Source organism: Trachemys scripta, chromosome 1 (assembly GCF_013100865.1).
Source record: "Trachemys scripta elegans isolate TJP31775 chromosome 1, CAS_Tse_1.0, whole genome shotgun sequence".
Lineage (NCBI taxonomy): Eukaryota > Metazoa > Chordata > Testudines > Emydidae > Trachemys > Trachemys scripta.
In genome coordinates this window covers 173,462,139-173,481,796 of record NC_048298.1, presented here as the reverse complement: position 1 = coordinate 173,481,796, position 19,658 = coordinate 173,462,139, and the positions used below count along the sequence as shown (strand labels likewise).

General features: G+C 41.1%; 1 protein-coding gene across 2 annotated transcripts; it reads left to right on the top strand.

The window, feature by feature from the left end:
* Positions 1–4,280: 4,280 nt before the first annotated feature.
* Positions 4,281–17,803, top strand: HSPA13 (heat shock protein family A (Hsp70) member 13). Of its 2 annotated transcripts, none has more exons than XM_034792625.1 (5): positions 4,281–4,395; positions 8,813–9,153; positions 11,364–11,577; positions 12,422–12,589; positions 14,256–17,803. In XM_034792625.1, the coding sequence occupies exons 1-5, from the start codon at positions 4,371–4,373 to the stop codon at positions 14,933–14,935; spliced, it is 1,428 nt and encodes a 475-aa protein (XP_034648516.1). In that variant the 5' UTR covers positions 4,281–4,370; the 3' UTR covers positions 14,936–17,803. The 2 variants fall into 2 exon arrangements, with proteins under 2 accessions (XP_034648516.1, XP_034648524.1); XM_034792633.1 differs by lacking the exon at positions 4,281–4,395 and adding an exon at positions 8,244–8,367.
* The last annotated feature ends 1,855 nt before the right edge of the window (positions 17,804–19,658 follow it).

The window sequence follows — 19,658 nt, the reverse complement described above, 5'->3', positions numbered from 1 at the left end:
CTTTTCTCCTTCAACCCACTTATAGACCAAAACATTTTTTCCGCCACCTATCAAAATACAAGGGGAAAAACACATTCTCCTCCAAGGAGATTAATCATTGCATGCTTCTTGCAAAGGCTTTATACAGACTCTCGCCTGCATGAGTTGTAGCACTAATAAGCATAAATAAGCATTTGGTCATGAATAGGTAAATTATAGGCACAGTATTTCACTCCCCACTGACATGTTGTCACAGGCCGGCTGGCCCTTTAAGGGGCCTTGGTTTCACTCCACCTGTGACTAATCAGCTGCCACCCAGGAGAGATTGTGAGGCCAAATATCAGCTGATAGCTTGAGGATCACCTAGTCCTCATAAAAGCCAGCAAGTGCTGCAAGACATAGGAAAACTCTTGTAGCAGTGTTTGTGGGAACTGGGGCGGCTCTAGCTTTTTTGCCGCCCCAAGCACGGCAGGCAGGCAGCCTTCATCAGCATGCCTGCAGGAGGTCCCCGGTCCCGCGGATTCGGCGTACCCGCCACCGAATTGCCGCCGAATCCGCGGGACCGGCGCATCTCCCGCGGGCATGCCGCTGAAGGCTGCCTGACTGCCGCCCTCGCAGGGACTGGCAGGGCACCCCCTGCGGCTTGCTGCCCCAGGCACGCGCTTGAAGCGCTGGTGCCTGGAGCCGCCGCTGTGTGGGGGAGTGTGAGAGAGAACCTAAATCACATATGAACCTCTGAAGTGTAGTCCTGCATTCAGGCTTGCTTTGACTTGACTTGACTCAGCCTGTGTGGTGTAATCCTGTAGAGAGTAAATAGACCACTATAGGAGAACCTTGGTCAGAGGAGAAGGGGCATGATTGACATGTTAAGCTTGTGTTTTATAGGTTTATTTAGGAGGGTGGGAATTGGAGCTCTGCAGAAAAGGGGACTGGAATGCTATGGCTGGAGAGTGTCCTTCGGTGTGTAGGCTGAGTTAGCTTGCTGATTTACACTACACATTTTTAATCCTAAGAATAAAACCAGCAAACACTTAGGTCTGCAAAGAAATGTCTTATACACAATTCCTTTTCTCCTCTCCCCACACCGTACAATGTTTGTTATAGCAGTTTAGAAGACAAACAAACACACAGGCACTAGAACTTCTATAGGAATGTTGGGTTTTAGATAGGTCCACCTTATTACAACATTTACTTGGCAGCAATGCTATAATTATGAATGAAATACATTTTTTATTGGATTGCCCCTTTTTCATTTTCACTAAAACTCTTTTCCAAAACTCTTATTCTCTGCAGAAAGGTGAATGAATAGATAAAATTGTTCTATCTGCTTTTTGAGTTTTGTGAGGGTGGAAAAAATGCTATAAAAACTATCAGACCCTTTCTTCCCTGCCCAATAACTTAACAATGGCTGAGTTTTAAAACATGGCATTTGAAGAGTTCATGGTAAGGTATTCATCTGTGATATATGAAAAAGAATTTGGTTGAATAAGTAATTGAAAAATCATGTCTGAGCGCAAGCAGTGGGTGGCTGCTAGGATTTTTATTTTAAATGGAGACTAATGAGGTATTACACCTTCTCTGACATGACATGGCACATTCTCTCTTCTCATTCTGACAGGCAAAGGACCAGCTGCTTGAGCAGTTTGCATGAGGGAGTTTGTAAATGGCTCACTGAAAACCCCATGTTCCGTTATATCAGGAACAGGATGAAATCAACCATCATCATGGGCAAGATGACCCATGTTTACACATCAGTCACAAGTAAATTGCTTTATTTGTTGCACATGGGTAGTCAGGCCCATGAGCTACAAAACTATACGTAGATTATATCTGAAAGCTATAAATCTAATGTGTTTTATGTACTGGATTTATGAGTGATGAGTTGATGACATGTTGACTTGTGAACTAATGTGAATGGGCCCCCTTCCAGCACATATATATGAAAAAAAGTTGTTTGCGTGTGTATGGCCAAACTCTGCAAAAAGGAGAAGCTGCCCTTAAAGAGACACAGGAAAACACAAAAGTGAGAAGAAGCAGGAATGACTATACATTACACAATGCATATTTGTCCTGTGGAACTCAAAGCAGGAAGATATCGTAACTGTTTGCCATTAAAGGTAGTTGATGTAATCAGTCAAGGTGAAACTAATCACAGAGGAGTTAAGATGTCAGGCAATCACTGCATCCTGAAAGTCGTTAAGGAGGTGGAATGGGTTAACTCACCTTAGCCTTATTGATGGATTCATCACTTTCCCTGTGGGGAATAATTTATACCAGTGTAACCAATCCCCATCAGGGAGATTTACCATTTTTATACCACCATAGTAGTTAAAGCAGTGTAACTTTTGTGTATAGACCAACCTAGTGTATCGTAAGTGCCAAGCAGTCAGTTTCTAAGTGTGAGTGTATTTGCATCTGAGGAGAAACAGAAGCAATAGAGCTACTTCAGGACTGGGCAAAGGTGACTTGCCTGGGGGTTCTCCCTATGTGCTGTTTCTTACCATCCGTGTTTCAGAAAACAGCATAAATATACATTTTATAAATAAATAAAATGAACTTATTCCATATCATCAATTCCTGATCCAAACAGGAAAATGACCTACAAGCCCTTGAAAATCTGCTGCTGCTCACCAGTGGAGCAACATTATCATTAAGCAAATAGAAACAAGAAGCAAAATTGGATTTGATTTTAATTAACTAGTTTTATTTTGCATTGTATAATTTTATATATAGAAAAAGGTAAACAGAGCCTATGGTGTGTGATTTCTAGGAATAATGAATACAGTCAGTCACACAGAAAGCATTAGCAGACTTATTTGCAAAGTCCTGGGCAGAATTTTCACTCCTTGCACTAATGTCATGTGCACAGGGATGTGGATGGCTTTCCCCAGAAGTCTCCCCTCCCACGAGTTACAAATGCACAAAGGAGAGGAGCTGTGTATGTATCATTGTATCAAAATATTAAAGAATGTTTTTAAGGTTGCAATGAGACATGAGAGCACTTTGAAGAAAGGTAACAAAAATGTTTTATGAAAGTGCTAGGCAATCTTAAGAAAACAGCCTCTGCTGTTTCCCCTACAAGGCCTTGAGGGGTTCTGGACCTTGTGAAAGAAGAGATGTGTGAGATAATGAGCTGGGGCCCAACTCTCCCTGAGTCCTTCAGAAGCCTTGAAGTTGCCATCAGGATTTGAAGCCCTATAGTGGGCCAAACCTAAACAACAGAACTGATCACCTGCCTCACTAGAAGTGGGGAAAGAGTTGCTAACTCTTGTGCTTTTTAATCACAAGTCTTGCAGTATTTGGTTATCTTAAAGCCGCAGCTAGAGAACTCAAGTGATTGTGAGAATCTCCACTTTCGTTTTGAAAAAGTAAATTTCTGGCCATTCTGGTTGCCATGAGATCTTTGACTGCCATGACCTGAGTGAACCCTAAAAGCTGAGAAACCTAAAAGCAAATAAAAGGTCACAAATTTTATTGGAAAACAAAACAAAACAAAATCCTGGTATCATTTCAATAGTTTTAAGCCCATTTTGTGATTTTTTTTTTTATTTTTTTTTTTTTTGAGGCCTGATTTATGAATCCTTGGGAGTTGGCAATAGTGTGGGGGGAGAGAGAGGAATTAAGACTTTGGAAATGGTGCCTGAAAAGGCCTAGTCTGTTCCTTGGCAAATTGTAGTATCTGTCACAGACTAGCCATATTTGGTGTTTTTTTTCTTTATGCTACAGGTCCTGGAAACACGGAATTATTCGAAGATCTATTCTCAGCTTTCCTAAAACTGTAGCCCTCATGGTGGGGCAGACAAACTGGAAAATGTGATCTCCAATTAGGGTCGACACCTGTTCTGGTTTTACCTGGAGCATCCGGCCGGTTTCTGGCTTCGAGCCCAACAATGTTTGAAAACCAGGCAAGCAATAAACCAAAAGAACCCATTTTATTATTTTTAAAAATCCCCTCCTGAGTTTTATAACCAATCTCATGACGTTGGGGCCTGACCCATGCACAAGATAGAACGGCTTGCAGTGCCCAGCGTGAATCAATAGGACTACCGGCCCCAGTAGACACTGCGAGCCACGTGCCTGAAGAGGACCATCCCATTTTACGCTTGCGCACTAGAACGCGGAAGATGATTGGAAACGTGTCTTGATGACGTTTTACGCGGGCACGCACCTTCGCTCTCGCGGCGGCTGCCGGGAGTTGTAGTTTCTATGTACTCAACGGCCCTTCAGCCGCGCTGGGCAGCGGGCGGTGAGCGGACTCCACTTCCCAGGGGGCCGCGCGGGCGGAGCGGGGGTTTCCAAACCTCGAAGTGGCAGCAACGGAGCGTCAGCAAACAGCCGAGACCGGGAAGCGGCGGCAGGAGAAGCGGCAGCTGGGAGCGCGCGCTGGGGAAATGGCCGGCGAGATGACGGTGCTGGGTGAGCGAGCGAGCGGGGCCGGGGGAGAGGCTGAGCCCCCGGGCGCGGGGATGTGCCGCTGTGCCCGGGGGGGGGTTCGCGGCAGGGCGGCCGAGCTGCGCCCAGGGGTCGGGGGGAGCTTGTCCGGCCGTGAGTAGTAACGTGCATAAAGGAGCAGCAGAGTTGATGGATGGAGGGAGGCAACTAGTGGTGTCCCCCAGGGGTCTGTTCTGGGACCAGTCCTGTTCAACATACTACCCTAAATGATCTGGGGAAAGGGATAAACAGCGAGGTGGCAAAACTTGCAGATGATACAAAACTACTCAAGCTAGTTAAGACCCAGGCAGACTGTGTAGAGCTCTCAACACTGGGTGTTGACTGGGCAACAAAATGGCAGATGAAATTTAATGCTGATCAATGCAAAGTAATGCACATCAGAAAACATAATCCCAATTATACAAATACGATGATGGTGTCTAAATTAGCTGTTACCAATCAAAAAAGAGCTCTTGGAGTCATTGTGGATAGTTCTCTGCAAACATCCACTCAATGTGCAGCGGCAGTCAAAAAAGCTAACAGAAGGCTGGGAATCATTAAGAAAGGAATAGATAATAAGACAGAAAATATATATTTATATATGTCTCTATATAAATCCATTGTATGCCCACTTTTTGAATATTGTGTGCAGATGTCGTTGCCCCATCTAAAAAGGTTTTATTGGACTTGGAAAAGGTTCAGAAAGGGGCAACAAAATGATTAGGGGTATGGAACAGCTACCGCATGAGGAGAGATTAATAAGACTGGGACTTTTCAGGTTGGAAGAGAGATGACTAAGGGGGCATATGATAGAGGTCTATAAAATCTTGACTGGTGTGGAGAAAGTAAATAAGGAAGTGTTATTTACTCCTTCTCATAACACAAGAACTAGGCCCCACCAAAGGAAATTAATAGACAGCAGGTTTAAGACAAACAAAAGGAAGTATTTTTTTTACACAATGCACAGTCAACCTGTGGAACTCTTTGCCAGAGGATGTTGTGAAGGCCAAGACTATAACAGGGTTCAAAAAAAGAACTAGGTATATTCAAGGAGGGATAGCGCCACCAATGGCCATTAGCCAGGATGGGCAGAGATGCTGTCCCTAGCCTCTGTTTGCCAGAAGCTGGGAATGAGTGACGGGATCTATCACTGGATGATTACTTGTTCTGTTCATTCCCTCTGGGGCACCTGACATTGGTCACTGTCGGAAGACCGGATACTGGGCTAGATGGACCTTTGTTCTGACCCAGTATGGCCATTCTTATGATAACCTCTTCTAGCCGTCACAGGTTTGTTGCTGATCCCCCTTCCTGGGGATCCATATGGAGGGCCTAGTCTTCAAACTTGAGTGCTTAGCCCAGGGATCGGCAACCTTTGGCACGCGGCTCGCCAGGGTCAGCACCCTGGCAGGCTGGGACGATTTGTTTACCTGGCGCGTCCGCAGGTTCGACCGATCGTGGCTCCCACTGGCCGCGGTTCGCCGCTCCAGGCCAATGGGGGCTGCGGGAAGCGGTGCGGGCCGAGGGATGTGCTGGCCGCTGCTTCTTGCAGCTCTCATGGCCTGAAGCAGCAAACCGCGTCCAGTGGGAGCCGCGATCGGCCGAACCTGCGGACGCGCAAGGTAAACAAACCGTCCTGGCATGCCAGGGGCTTACCCTGGCGGGCCGCATGCCAAAGGTTGCTGATCCCTGGCTTTGCCCTTCATCTTAGTGCCTTACTGGTCAATAGATCCTGAAGATGGCACGTTATGGGGTTAATAGTAACACCCAGGGCTTGTCTGCCTTTGACAGTTCACATGGATTAAGCTAGGATGTAAATTTAAGGCACGGTAACTGTTCCTGGTTGCCTTCATGTGTGGATTCTCTTATTTTGGAGCAAGTATGGCTTGTTCCTCTTTAGTTTAACCCAAATGGTTACGTCAGAAACAGTTCTGTGTAGAGAAGTCCATAGTCATAACTGCTGCCAAATCCTGCTGTCCGAGTGCTGACTGGTACAAAAGTCTGTCGTCCTAAATGTATTTTATTTATTATGCTAAAAGCTCTTCCTTATTTCTGATCTGGTACAAGCTCTAAGTTTTCTTTTCATATGTAAATCTTCATGTATCTCTGGCCAGTCAAATCACAGGGATTTGTATGTATTCTTGGTCATGACCTACATTTGGTTACAGCAGAATGGCTTCAACTTCAAAAGGTTCTCAAAGACTATTTTGTCTAGCGCTTTTGTCTGTGACGTGTCAGAGATGTGGGACACTGAACTTGAACATATCTGCCATAAACTGTCAATATTTTCAAGTCGAGGCATAAAGCTTATCTTCTCAAATTGGCTTTTCTGGATACTTATGCCTGAATCATTTCTGTTTGTGACATATCCATTTGGTACAGATTTTATACAGAGTATTCCCCCTTCTTCTCTCTGTCTGAATGATTGGGCGGGGAGGAAGAACTGTTAAAATAAACAAACGCATAATTCCTTTCCCATCTGTCAGAAACACACGTTAACATAATCTTTGCCCATTAATCCTACCTTTTTGCTCCTTTTTAAATCCCTCCACCGATTCCACTTTGTGCAATTTATAAAGTATACATTTCTTGTTCTTGCATTTGAGACCATGCTTTGACCCTGCCCAGCTTGCATATTGGGTCTCTTCTCTTATCATGTATCTTGGCTTTGTCAACAGTTTCACCCTCATCTCTCCCATCTCTGTGTCACCTTCCATGCTGCCTTTTATGCTTAGAATGAATTCCCAATACCAGTACATCGGGCTGTTGCTCTGTGGAAGATATATGACTAGTCTTTGATTGACATGGGAAATTCATGTTTTGTATGTATATTTATATTGACAGTCTTCAAAAAAAGTGGGAGAGCCAAATAGAGAGATGTCATTTGAGCCCTGGACTGTAGCCAGGAACTCCTGGGATCTTACTCTGGCTATGTCATTGATTTGTTGCGTGACCTTGAACAATTCATTTAGCCTCTGCTTTATTTTCTGTGTCTGTTATGTAGGGATTAAATTTACCAATTAATCCTCATTTTCCATGTGAGGTATGTATTTGTAAATCACTTTGCAACATTATTTTGTTGTTTTGATTTACCATTCCTTTCTTTAAACTTTCACAAATCTTATGTCCTTGTCTATGTTACACTTCAGTGGCCAGCAGTTTGCCTGAATTGCCAGGTGCAAGCTTGCTACTAACTTCTGAGGAAATGAGACTAAGCACAAAGTAGTTTCACAATGTGATTTCACATTCTACTTTTACGACAGAGTAAATATATACTAAGAAATATACTGAGTGGAATCAGTGGAGGGATTTATACAACAGAGTAATATCATACTGTCGGAGTGATTCATGGCCATGAGTGTTACCTCAGGGCAGACTGTCAAAAACAGGGCAGACGCCCCAAACTGGTGGCATGTTCTATAATTAGATTTCACCTACTCAGTAACAAATATGAATTCCTGAGCCACTGCCGCTGTACTAGTCTTACCATGGAGTGTCAGACTATCCCTTTGGGCTCTACAGTCTATCTTGCCACCCAGGCAAGCTGGACTTAGTGATAAATGATCACTTACATAAAACTCACAAAATATTCAGGTTGCTTCCAGTCCCAAGAGACCAGTCAGTTACCCCTCATCTACCCATAGATTTTACACCAAAGACAATATCTGTAGCCAGTCCTATAATAAACTATCTAAAGGCTTATTAACTAGGAAAAAGAAATAAAGTTATTTACAGGTGCAAGCAAGTATACCATACATGGTTGCTAAAGATGATAGCGAAAGTAATCTGTCAATTCAGTTTCAGGGCCCTGGAGATCTCTGCCTTAGTTAAGTGTCTCTGGCCTGGTGAAAGTTCAAACAGCAAAGAAATGAAAAATTTTCTTGTGACCCTATTTTATCTTTTACATTTGGCCCTGCAGTGCATTTGAGGAGCTCCCTTGCATGTAGCATTTCCAAGGTGAGAGGGCCATTCACCAATCCGTTGTATTGTGATGTTTCTTAATGGTCTTGATAGGTTATCTTATTGTGCAGCAGGGGGAAGAGACACACAATTCCCATGCCTGGGTTCACAAATTCAGAGCGAACATTTTAAATACAAAAACTTATGTATGTCCCTATAGAATGGAATGCTGATATTACAAGTGAGATTAATGCATGCATCAATTTATAAGCATTTCATAGTCTAAACACTAAATGCATTATTATAAGACTAATACCTATTTTGACAAAACTAACATACAGGTGAGCTGGTTTGGCTTCCAGCTATGAGTTTGTCAGTTCTTATGGCCTTGGCCAGAGCTGGCGCTCGGTTTACCACTGTCACAACTAGTATTATAGCTTTGAAGAACTTCCAGATTTGTTTGGATGGATGCTCTGATACTGTCTTTTTATCGCTCTCACAGGTTCAGCTGTCTTGGCCCTTTTGTTGGCTGGCTACCTGGCACAACAGTATCTACCTATGCCTACACCAAAAGTGATTGGGATTGACCTTGGCACCACTTACTGCTCTGTTGGCGTGTTCCTTGCTGGCACAGGGCAAGTGAAAGTTATATCAGATGAAAGTGGGCATAACAGCATACCAAGCATAGTGTCATTCACAGACACGGATGTGTACGTGGGATATGATGGCCTAGAACTAGCAGATTCTAATCCACAGAACACGGTATATGATACCAAAAGATTCATAGGGAAAATCTTCACTCCAGAAGAGCTGAAAAATGAAAGTAGCAGATATCCATTTAAGGTAAACAGATACCAATCTTCACCAATTCTATACAAACTACAGTTTTATATATATCGTGTTCAGAGGGAGCAGATCAACCTGCCAGACAAAGGCAATTGGATCATCAGGATGCAGAACCCTGAATGTAGCATTTCAGGAACAAAATATGGTCTTTGTGCTGGTGGGATCCAAATATAGAAATTGCAAAAATTTAAAATAAAGATAAAATAGTATTTTGTATAGGTATTTGTTCTCGATTAACTGCATTTGGCTATTTATACCCTATGTTATTTTTATACCTATGATACTTGAATGTGTTGTCATATGAGCTTGAGGCAGAGAGAAGTGGGATTTGGAACTTGAGCAAAACAACTGGTTTCAGAGCAGAAGGAAAAATCTGAGAGAAAAGTATTTGGGAATGGGAGTAACTATGTTGGCAAATGCCAAATTTGAACTCACTAGATGTGATGGCTTGTGGATACAGTATATACATGACCTTCTTCTGATCTGAGCAGGAGGGTGCTGAAACATGCAAGAATCTTCTCTCTGAAATGGAGCCTCCTTCTCTATTGACTACATTTATTTTTATTATTTCTAGTTTATACAACAAGAAATGCACTCCAGGGAGAGTATTTCTAGGGTACTAATAATTTTTTCCCCTGTAGTTACTTGAGTTTTAGCCTTGTTTTGTGTCACAACACACAAAGTAGGACTTTACCTGCTGATAATGTATAAGATGTTAACCGAAATAGTGTTTTTCAGTATATAGCAATTGAATTGAAAATATTATGTAATACACAGCTTTCATAGTTTGTTCTCAATGCATTTGTTTCTCATGATTATGGATAGCTAGTCTTTCACACTTACAATTTCCCATCTACACATTCAGTTTGTCTTTTTTTTTTTATGAGGTTCAGTTATAATTATAAATGGACCTGAAATTAAGAGTTCTACAAAGCTGTGTCTTTCAGTAATGGTGAAACTAGCACAATAAGATACAGTAACTCCTCATTTAATGTTGTCCTGCTTAACGTTGTTTCAATGTTATGTCCCTGCTCAATTAGGGAACATACTCGTTTAAAGTTGTGCAGTGCTTCCTTATAACGTGGTTTGGCGGCCTGCTTGTAAGATTCTGTAGAAGAGCAGCGACTTTACAAGGGAGCATTGCACAAGTCCCACTTCTCAGCCTCCTCGCCCTCCCAGTGCTTCCCCCACCACCAAACAGCTGTTTGGCGGTGCTTAGGACTTTCTGGGAGGGAGGGGGAGGAGTGGAGACGCGGGGCTTCTCTGCTCCTCCCCTCTCTCCCAGCACTTCGCGCTTAGGACTTTCTGGGAGGGAGGGGGAGGAGTGGGGAAGTGCTGCGTTTCCGCTCCTCCCGGAAAGTCCTAAGTGCTGCCAAATGGGAAATCTGCCACTGCTGCTGCAAAGGTGCTTTCTAGTGTCCTTGCCTGCAGCGGGCTGTGCCTGTGTGAGGTAAGGAGGTAAGCTGGGGCACTTCCCAACCACAGTACAATATATAATGCCTTTTGTCTGCCCCCCCAAAATTTCCTTGGAACCTAACCCCCCGCATTCCCATTAAATCTTATGGGAAAATTGGAATCGTTTAATACTATTTCACTTAAAGTTGCATTTTTCAGGAACATAGCTACATTAAGTGAGGAGTTACTGTACTTAACAATGGGTACTAGGTCTGGCACCAGAAATCATTCTCTTGTGTCTCTGCTAATAGTGGGTGCAGGGAGTCTGCATAAAATAAATCTTCAGTGGTACAGTAGCACTCAGCAACTGCTTTGATGGGGACAGAATAAATACCTATATATGTGTGTGTCTCCTGAGGCGTCCTGCATGTTTCTGCTTTAGCAGTAGAGTAGACATAGGGTTCACCTCAAAAGAACTATTTTCATTCCTTGGATGTGCTGTTGTGTAGGATTATTAATTCTGATACTGTGTGACCCAACTTCTGGATATTGACTCACTGGTGTCTTTGGCCAAAATAGAAAAAAAGTACTTCTGGCAACTTGAATGCCTTCAGGTCATATATTGTTTATAATGGAAGGTAAAAAAAATTGGTTCAGATAGAATGTTTAGACTGGCCAAAGTCACCACTCATAGTAGATTCTGGAGTAAGCAAGTATTCTACATATCCAAGTACAGTTTCACAAAAGCATTTTGTTAAATGAAAGGTGGGCTGTGTTTCACACTTGTGGGTTGTGCTGCCTTCCCCACCCAGATTTTCAGCAACAATGGAGCAGTTGAATTTTCAGTGACAACCAATGAAACATATAACGTCTCACCTGAGTATATTGGCTCTCAACTGCTATTGAAATTAAAGAGGATGGCAGAGGAGTACCTTGGCATGCCAGTTTCCAAGGCTGTCATTTCAGTGCCAGCAGAATTTGATGAAAGGCAACGGAACTACACTATTAAGGCAGCTAACCTTGCAGGTGATGCATCTTTCTTTCTAGTATTTTCCCTCTACCCTTTGAATTAACCTGAGGTTTACTCATCTACACTAAGTTGTTTGTGAAATGTAGAATAGCAACAGAGAGTCTGTGGCAGAAAACTTTAGAAATCACTTTACAGAGCATTAGCAATCACCAATAACAGCCAGGAACTCTCAAATGACATGAAGTGCAGTTGGCTAATGCACGTACAGATAGCAATATTCTCAAGTATCACTAAAGGGAAAAGGTTTTTTGGAAATTTTCAAGTAGAGAAAATTATACAGGAAACTTCATGGAAATAAATCAGACTCGGATAAAAACAAGATAAAAAAACATCCCACCACAGCCTCCTCTGAGAAAACACACTGAGGGAACTGTTCAGTCAGTTTTTATTCTGACAGACTGTTCTAAAAGAAACTTGGAATATCATTCTTAAATTTAATCTTAAAAACAAAAAAAGTGAAAGCCATGGGAGATGTAGAATTCCCTGTGAACTTTTTCCTTCAGATTGAAGTAAAATATAAGATGTTTGAACAAAAATTATTGACACAATTTAATGGAAGAATTTAATAGAATACTGTAAACATACAGTAGATTCCACTTAATAGCAACCCAAATATTAACATCTTTGGTTCCCAGCAAAATGTTGCTTCTAACCAAATCACGTCCCATTGACATTCCTTCCCCGGCTGCAGCCTTGCAAACCTGCCTTCCACTCATTGGCAACTGTTGGACAATGCCAGCTTTTTGCTGGCAACTGGGCTGGGTTAGTAAGTGGAATCCATTGTACTACACAGAGTTATCAGTTGTGTGGAGAAAATGTTAACTTGTTTTGCCTTTTCAGGGTTGGAGATATTGCGGGTAATTAACGAACCCACTGCTGCAGCTATGGCTTATGGTCTCCATAAAGCAGATGTGTTTAATGTTCTGGTAGTGGATTTGGGTGGAGGAACTTTGGACGTCTCATTATTGAATAAACAAGGAGGAATGTTTCTGACACGAGCGATGGCAGGTAAGGATAAGTCACCCTATACTTCAATAAAACATGTTATTTTTCTTAAGTAAAAACTAGTTCTATATAATTTCAGTGGGTACACGTAAAAAAATCACCTGTAAAGGGATGCTAAAGTTGATGTGCTGAGATTGACATATCTTAAAACTTTTGGTGGCCTACTGGTCCCCTGAATGTTATTTCTGCTCTCCATAATTCTAAAATTAGGTTTGCAACTGATTTTAATTAAGAGAAATTCTTCCATTCTTTGGCTGATTTTAACATAACAAGCTGTGGTCTAGTTGTCTGTTATTGTCAACATTTGTGCACAGGTAACCTGAGCATTTGTGCATTCTACAATTATTGTGCTTGGAGCTACTGGCGTTTCAAAGCTTTCTACTACCTCCATCTGTCCGAGTCAAGGGGATTCGTCATATTATTGAAGGGTGCTTTAGAACAGTCCCCTTTCGTGCTTGGCTGCAGCTCAGACATTAACGGGTGGAGAGCTCACACACTGTTAACCCAGAAACAGGTTTTAACACAAATATGCCAAACTGATTCATCACTTGGCAAAGAATTCTGGCAGCGATGCTTTGTAAACCTATGTAGTGAACACACAATTGCTTTGCAGATGACCTGAGTTCAGACAGATCTGAGGTGAGTACCCTTGTTGATATTCCCGACTCAGTGAGCTTTGACACCTGCTGCGCTGTCTAGTAAAACGAAAAGAGTAATGAATGCAGTCAGTCATTTCAACATGGTTCTGTTGGACAGTATGAACTCCTTTTTTCAGTTGAAATAAAAAGATGGACTGAATATTTATGGGTAGTGCCTATTCCATTGGAAAACTCAAGAGGCCAATCTTATGAAGAGCGGACATAGGTATTTGAAAACTGTTGGAAGGATGGTTAAGGTGGAACTAACACCTTAAGAGGGAATTTGGGATGAGTGCACTATGCCACCAGCTACCTATAAAGCCTAGTGTAGGATGGGTCTGTTACTAGAGTTTGAAGCTCTCTGACCCAGAGAGTTGAAATAACTCCTACTGGGAATCAGCATTTCCACAGGAAGAACTCGACAATAGATACCTCATGACTCAAAAGTAGCCTTTATCCGTGTACGTTAATGTCCCTTAGTATATGTTTTTAATATGAAGGCTCTAAAATACAATAAGCCCTTAATGAAGTTCAGCTCCAGGAGTTGAGGCAGTAATCCATGAGTTTCATCTTGCTACTATTAGTGAAAATGTCTAAGATGGGCAGAGATGTAGACAGTAACTAAGACTTGGAGTGTGAGTTGGGAATATGGAAAAGATTGACTTGCATAGTATCACAGCGGGCCACAAATATTTTCCATTTCAAATTTTACCCTCTACTAACCGAACCCCTTCCTAGCGTTCTGGTGGATTATTTTTTAAATACTTCCTTTGAAATCCCCAACCCCTTGCTTTTTCATTTATGCAAATTGAAACAGAGAACCTGAGAACATTCTTGTCTCGTTTTGTGAAGCACATTACAAACAAAATATCCCCAAATGATTATACTTTTGGTTGTGACAATTAGCTGTTGGCACTATAGTTGTGAACACTTCTTTTTCCCAGTCCCATGATAATGTCCTGCACGTGACATAAAGGGCATCTTTGTCTTCTGAAATACTGTGAGTGACATGATACATTTTTATGTCTTAGGTAACAACAAACTTGGAGGACAGGACTTCAATCAGCGATTGCTGCAATACTTGTATGACCAAATCCATCGAATGTATGGCTCTGTGCCCTCCAGAAAGGAAGAAATACATCGACTTAGGCAGGCTGTGGAAGCAGTCAAGTTAAATTTGACTCTACACAATTCTTCTCCTGTCAGAGTTTCTCTTACCATGCCAGAAAGGAAGGACCTAAAAGAACTTTCAGAAAGAGAACAGATAAAAATAAATAACGTAATTGCAGCCGAACCTTCACAAACGGAAGATGGTATGATAAACCTTTTAAGTGATGACTTTTCACAAACCCAGAGCAACACTGTGAAAGTTGTCTTTGAAACAGAAATCTCAAGAAAACTATTTGAGATGTTGAACGAGGACTTGTTTCAGAAGATCCTTGTGCCCATTGAGCAGGTGCTGAAGGAAGGACATCTACCCAAGACAGAAGTGGATGAGGTTGTATTAGTAGGGGGCTCCACCCGTATTCCCCGGATACGCAGAGTTATTCGAGAGTTCTTTGGAAAGGAACCCAATACCTCTGTAGATCCTGATCTGGCAGTGGTAATGGGTGTAGCTATCCAAGCTGGGATTGTTGGAGGGTCCTGGCCCCTCCAAGTCAGTGCTGTAGAAATTCCTAATAAGCATTTACGAAAAACTAACTTCAACTGAACTTCATTGTTCTTGTCACATTCCATTATTCACTGTTTCAAAAAACTGTACTCATGACCGTGCATAGACTTACCCAACAAACAATGAAGCCTAGTCTTGGCCATGTAATATCTACCTTTTTAATTCTGTTCCATTTAAGTGTTGCTAGACCATTGTGTGCTGGCTCTATCATGTTTTAAAGGTATTAGCAATTCAAAAATAATGGACACGCATAACCCACCTCTGCCCCATTGGTTTGTCGACTGGCTGTGGGATGAAAACCTGAGTTGATAGTTGTGAAAACATGCTATTGCCAATAAAATGCACACATTTTCTTGCTAAATTTTATTAGCAGACCCTGAAGACTTGAAAGTGGACTGTAACCATGAGCTTGAACCTGTGGTGGAGATAGTATGTACTGTGAGAGGAGGTGTAGCAGTATTAATGCAGACAGCTCAGGTAATGTTCAGCTTAATTTATTAAACTGAGTCAGATGAGCACTTCAAAGCACCTTTCTAAATGCAGTTTTCCTGTTTGAATACTATCTATTTGTCCACTTCACGTACGATTCTTGTGCTGCTGTTATAAACAGCAGTGTTATTGCTGAAACTGTTTGTGGATTTGTTGTCTCTTCTTAGTGTAGACTTACTGTAATCAAAAAAAATTTTAAGATTTTTTTTTTTAAGCTCTTTCATGTTGTTACACTGGTGTCTGCTTTAAAATGCATTTTCCTAATGGATTCCTATGACTCAATTTGTCATCAGCTAGAGAGGCTGCTGTGGTCCCCCTGATGTTTCTCCAGTGGGCAGACACCTGATAATGCCATCATTACTGTAGTTCCTGCCATGCAGCCAAAACGTTCTATAAAGCCAATTTTATATTAATGAAAAAAACGCATTAGGTCCTGCTAGGGTCCCATTCATGTTTTTCAACCAATACATCCCTATCTTTTATTTACCATGAAATGCATTGGTGCTCAGCTAAGAGAATTGCTACAGCTTCTTTTTAACAACTTTGTCCCTAAAAATAAAATGAATCCAACTGTTTTTATCTGGTGCCTAGCATGTAGGTGTCTACATGTTTTCAGGTTCCTGATGCTTTCCCACACTCTGAGTTGAACATGGAGTGATAATTGTGAGTTGTAGTCTGGTAAAGAAAACCATACAAGTAGCACAGGAACTGGAATGTAAACATGGTAATATTGAAGCCTTTTGCTTTTGATGACTGTTTTGACTACTGGCATCTTGTTAAATACAAGGAACAGAAGTTGACTCCTAAAGTCTCAACTTTTGGAGGAAGGTTTTAAAGAAACTTGTCTAATTGTGCTCTTTTTGAAGGGATAAAATGCTGAATAGCCAAATAACCTCCTTTTTATACATGTTATTTTATCCTTGGTCAACGAAGAGAGTATTGTCATCACCGAACAGCAGATAACTAAGCAAAATTTGCTTAATAAATCTGACAGTTGTATTTTTTAATGTGAGATCTAATAACTTGATTTTAAATCTTTTGCTATCTACTACATTTGAGACTTTTCAGTAATAAGCTTGCACTTAATTTAAAAAATATGGTTTTGATGGAATGTGTCTGCCCTACCATTTTAAAGTGGCCTTGTCTCTGAGTTTACAAAGTATTTCAGACAATGCTGCTAGTAGCTTTTGAACTGTAACCAAGGAAAACCAAGAAGCTTTCTGTATGGGAAAATACTTTAAGTGGTTGTACTATTGCAAAAATTAACAGGAGTGGGTATGTAATTCTTGAAACTACTTTTTTTAAGAATGACTAAACTTAAAGTTGAAGTCCCTTCAAAGAAATAATGGACAAATATCAGTATGCAGTACAATTCTCTCAAGTACCATGCAGATGCTATTTGAGGCCCTTATCTTGCAAATATTTCTATGTTTACTTTGCATATGTGCAGAAATCTTTGCAAGAATTAGGGCTTACTCTGCTGTAAGTCTTATTCATAGCTGCCTTTTTTTTTTTTAAGGGGGTTTAGAATTACAATTGATCTTAAAATGCTAATTTTTGTTTTCAACACTATTTTTGTGTGTGAAACTAGCAGGATTAACTGATTTGCATAAAATCAGAATCAAATCATAGCTAATTAAAGTGAACCAGAAAAGCTTTAAGACATGGGAAGTTTGGAAGGGGCTTCAGAGGAATTTCAAAATGTGAGACTTGAAACAAAAATAGGGCTTTAAAAACTTTCTAAAGTCTGGGAGGATGGCAACATTGTCCAGTAAGTGGACTTTTCATTTCCATAAGTGTAAGTCTACAAATATATTTTGTTTTAAGGATGGATGGGTTGTTTACTTGAAAAGTTTCCAAAAGGGGTGCAGCTTTTTAGCCAGAAACTTTTCATAGAGAAGTTAACATGCATAAGTCATCTCCTAATGCATGGTCTATTTAATATTTTTAAAACTAGCTTGTGTGGTTGCTAAATTTGAGTGCAACTAAGTTATTTATTTTGTATCTAATACTAGTTTTGGTACTCTATTTTGGCACAAACGACTGAATTTTAAACAAAGAGTAATATTGCACCTTGTGTATTTTTCCCTGTGCACAACTTACTATGAAGGTCCTTCATTTAACTAAATGACACTGTTTTGAAGATTGGAGTCCTGTTTTTAAGACTAGTCCTATTTAAATCTTGGTGCCTGTAGCTTTAGCCCTGTAACACCAGTCTTTATTTAAGTGTTTACGTAGCTGAGGTTCAGGGGAGGGCAGTCCTGGAAGTGGTGATGCCTCATCAATATTAAAAAATCTTGTCAGTTTACAGGTTGACATGTACATCATCTGCATTTGGGAAAAATATCATACTTCAGAGATATTTATATACAGCCTTTTAAAATATGTTCTTAAATAAAAGTAATTGCATAAGATCTACCAAACTTTTGTTTCTCTTTCCCTGGGATTTCCTTTTGGTATGAAGCATTACTGTTAGAAATAAGGCAGAGCTAAGGGCAGCAAGAGAGAAGTGCACCAGTGACCTACAAGAGGTGGTAATATAGGCTAGAAAAGTGAAGGAGCAGCTCTAAACAACTCAATTTATCTATAATTGTTGTAACCCTTTTTATTAAATCAGTAGTGACAAATAAGGTCACTAGAAACATGCTGTAGAAATTCTGTATTGTGCAGATTTGGGCATTCCACAGACATTGTCCAATGGGGTTTCTGGAAAATAAAATCAAACTTAGCAGGATGTGGCCTCTTAGTAAGAATATTTGACCTTCTCAATATTAACTGCAGGAGTACTTGTCAGCTGGAGCAGTGGTTCCTAAGGAGGGATCCAGTGGCTGTGAGCAGGTTCTAAGGGATCTGCTACCCATGGTGGGCATTAAACTTGCTAGGGCCCTGGGCAGAAAGCCAAAGTTCTGCCAGGCAGGACTGCAAGGAATATTGCAGGGGCCTGAGCCCTACCATGTGGGGCTGAAACTGAAGCCTGAGCAACTTAGCTTCGCCGGGGCCCCAAGCAGTTGCCTGGCTTGCTACCTCTTAACACTGGCCCTGGCTTTTATATGCAGAAAAACAGGTGTTGTGGCCCAGCTGGGCCATGGAGTTTTTATAGCATGTTCTGGGGGGAAGTGTTGAGAAAGAAAGGAAAAAGCTTGAGAACGCCTGATCTGGAGTCTGATACCATAGCACTGCAAATGTGAACTGCCCACATACATCACTGAGTGACAAGTGAGAAAAGCAGACTTTTTGATGACATTTGAATGTGTATGAAATTGGATAGCTATTCTAATAAGTATTTAAAAGTTCCCTTTGAATGGCTTGTATTAGAGTGGCAACTAACAGCATACAATTAAAATATATATCCAACATCAGCTGGAGTTTTTTTTTTCTTAAAAGTGAATATGACTTTTCTTTCTGCTGAACTATAAATGGACATTTAATAATGCAAAGAATAAAACTTTAGTATTAGAATAAAGGCATGTATCATTAAAGACCCAGGTTTTTACAAGGTATCAATTGCATATAATGCTTGTTGCCACATTTTCACATGCCATTGAGAAATGAATAGTTTACACTTTGTTTTTATAAAAAAAAAAGTGGGAATTGTCTGCACAAGGTTCAGTTGAATGCTGTTTGTGGCTCCACTTCCTATAGAAAATGCAAGTGCTCCTTTTCTCTAAGCATTAACTATCTACTGCTACTGTACACTACAGCCCCTACACTGAAATGATTCATATGCTATTTGGGCACTAGCAAGGTTGTTTTGGGGGGGAGGGGGAGCAGTACAACACAAAAAGCCTGATCGGCTGGAGGCAGAGGTGCTTAACCATAAATGTTAGGTAACACATGAGACAGTTATCACTCTTAAGTTAGTCTCATTAACCCCTTTTCCTAATTGCAACTGATGTCCCAAACGAGGAGAATCTGATGGGTTTGGCTCTTCTGTGGTGCTTATTAGCAGCATATGAGCATTTCTCAGATACACGAATGTAGTCACTCACCTTGTAAGATAGGGGAATATTCTCATTTCACAGATGAGGAAATGAAGAGAGAGCGAGAAACTGAGTTTCTCAAACTTAACTCATGAAAAGTGTAGTAGAGCAAGCAATAAAACATAACTTCTAACTCCAGTCCCTTAACCTCAAAGTAAGCTTTTCTCTTTGTCAAAGCCCTCCCTCAGCATTTGGTGACCACCAGAGAGATGCCTGCCCATGGTAAATCCTCTGCTCTTGTTCAGCATAAGGAAGAGGAAGGAATATTAAATGTCCTTCACAGAAGACACATT

Coding starts and splice junctions, on each gene's coding strand:
- HSPA13 (XM_034792625.1), top strand. CDS start 4,371: ATGGCCGGCGAGATGACGGTGCTGG. Junction 4,396..8,812: donor CGGCGAGATGACGGTGCTGG/GTGAGCGAGCGA, acceptor TCGCTCTCACAG/GTTCAGCTGTCTTGGCCCTT. Junction 11,578..12,421: donor TAAGGCAGCTAACCTTGCAG/GTGATGCATCTT, acceptor TTGCCTTTTCAG/GGTTGGAGATATTGCGGGTA.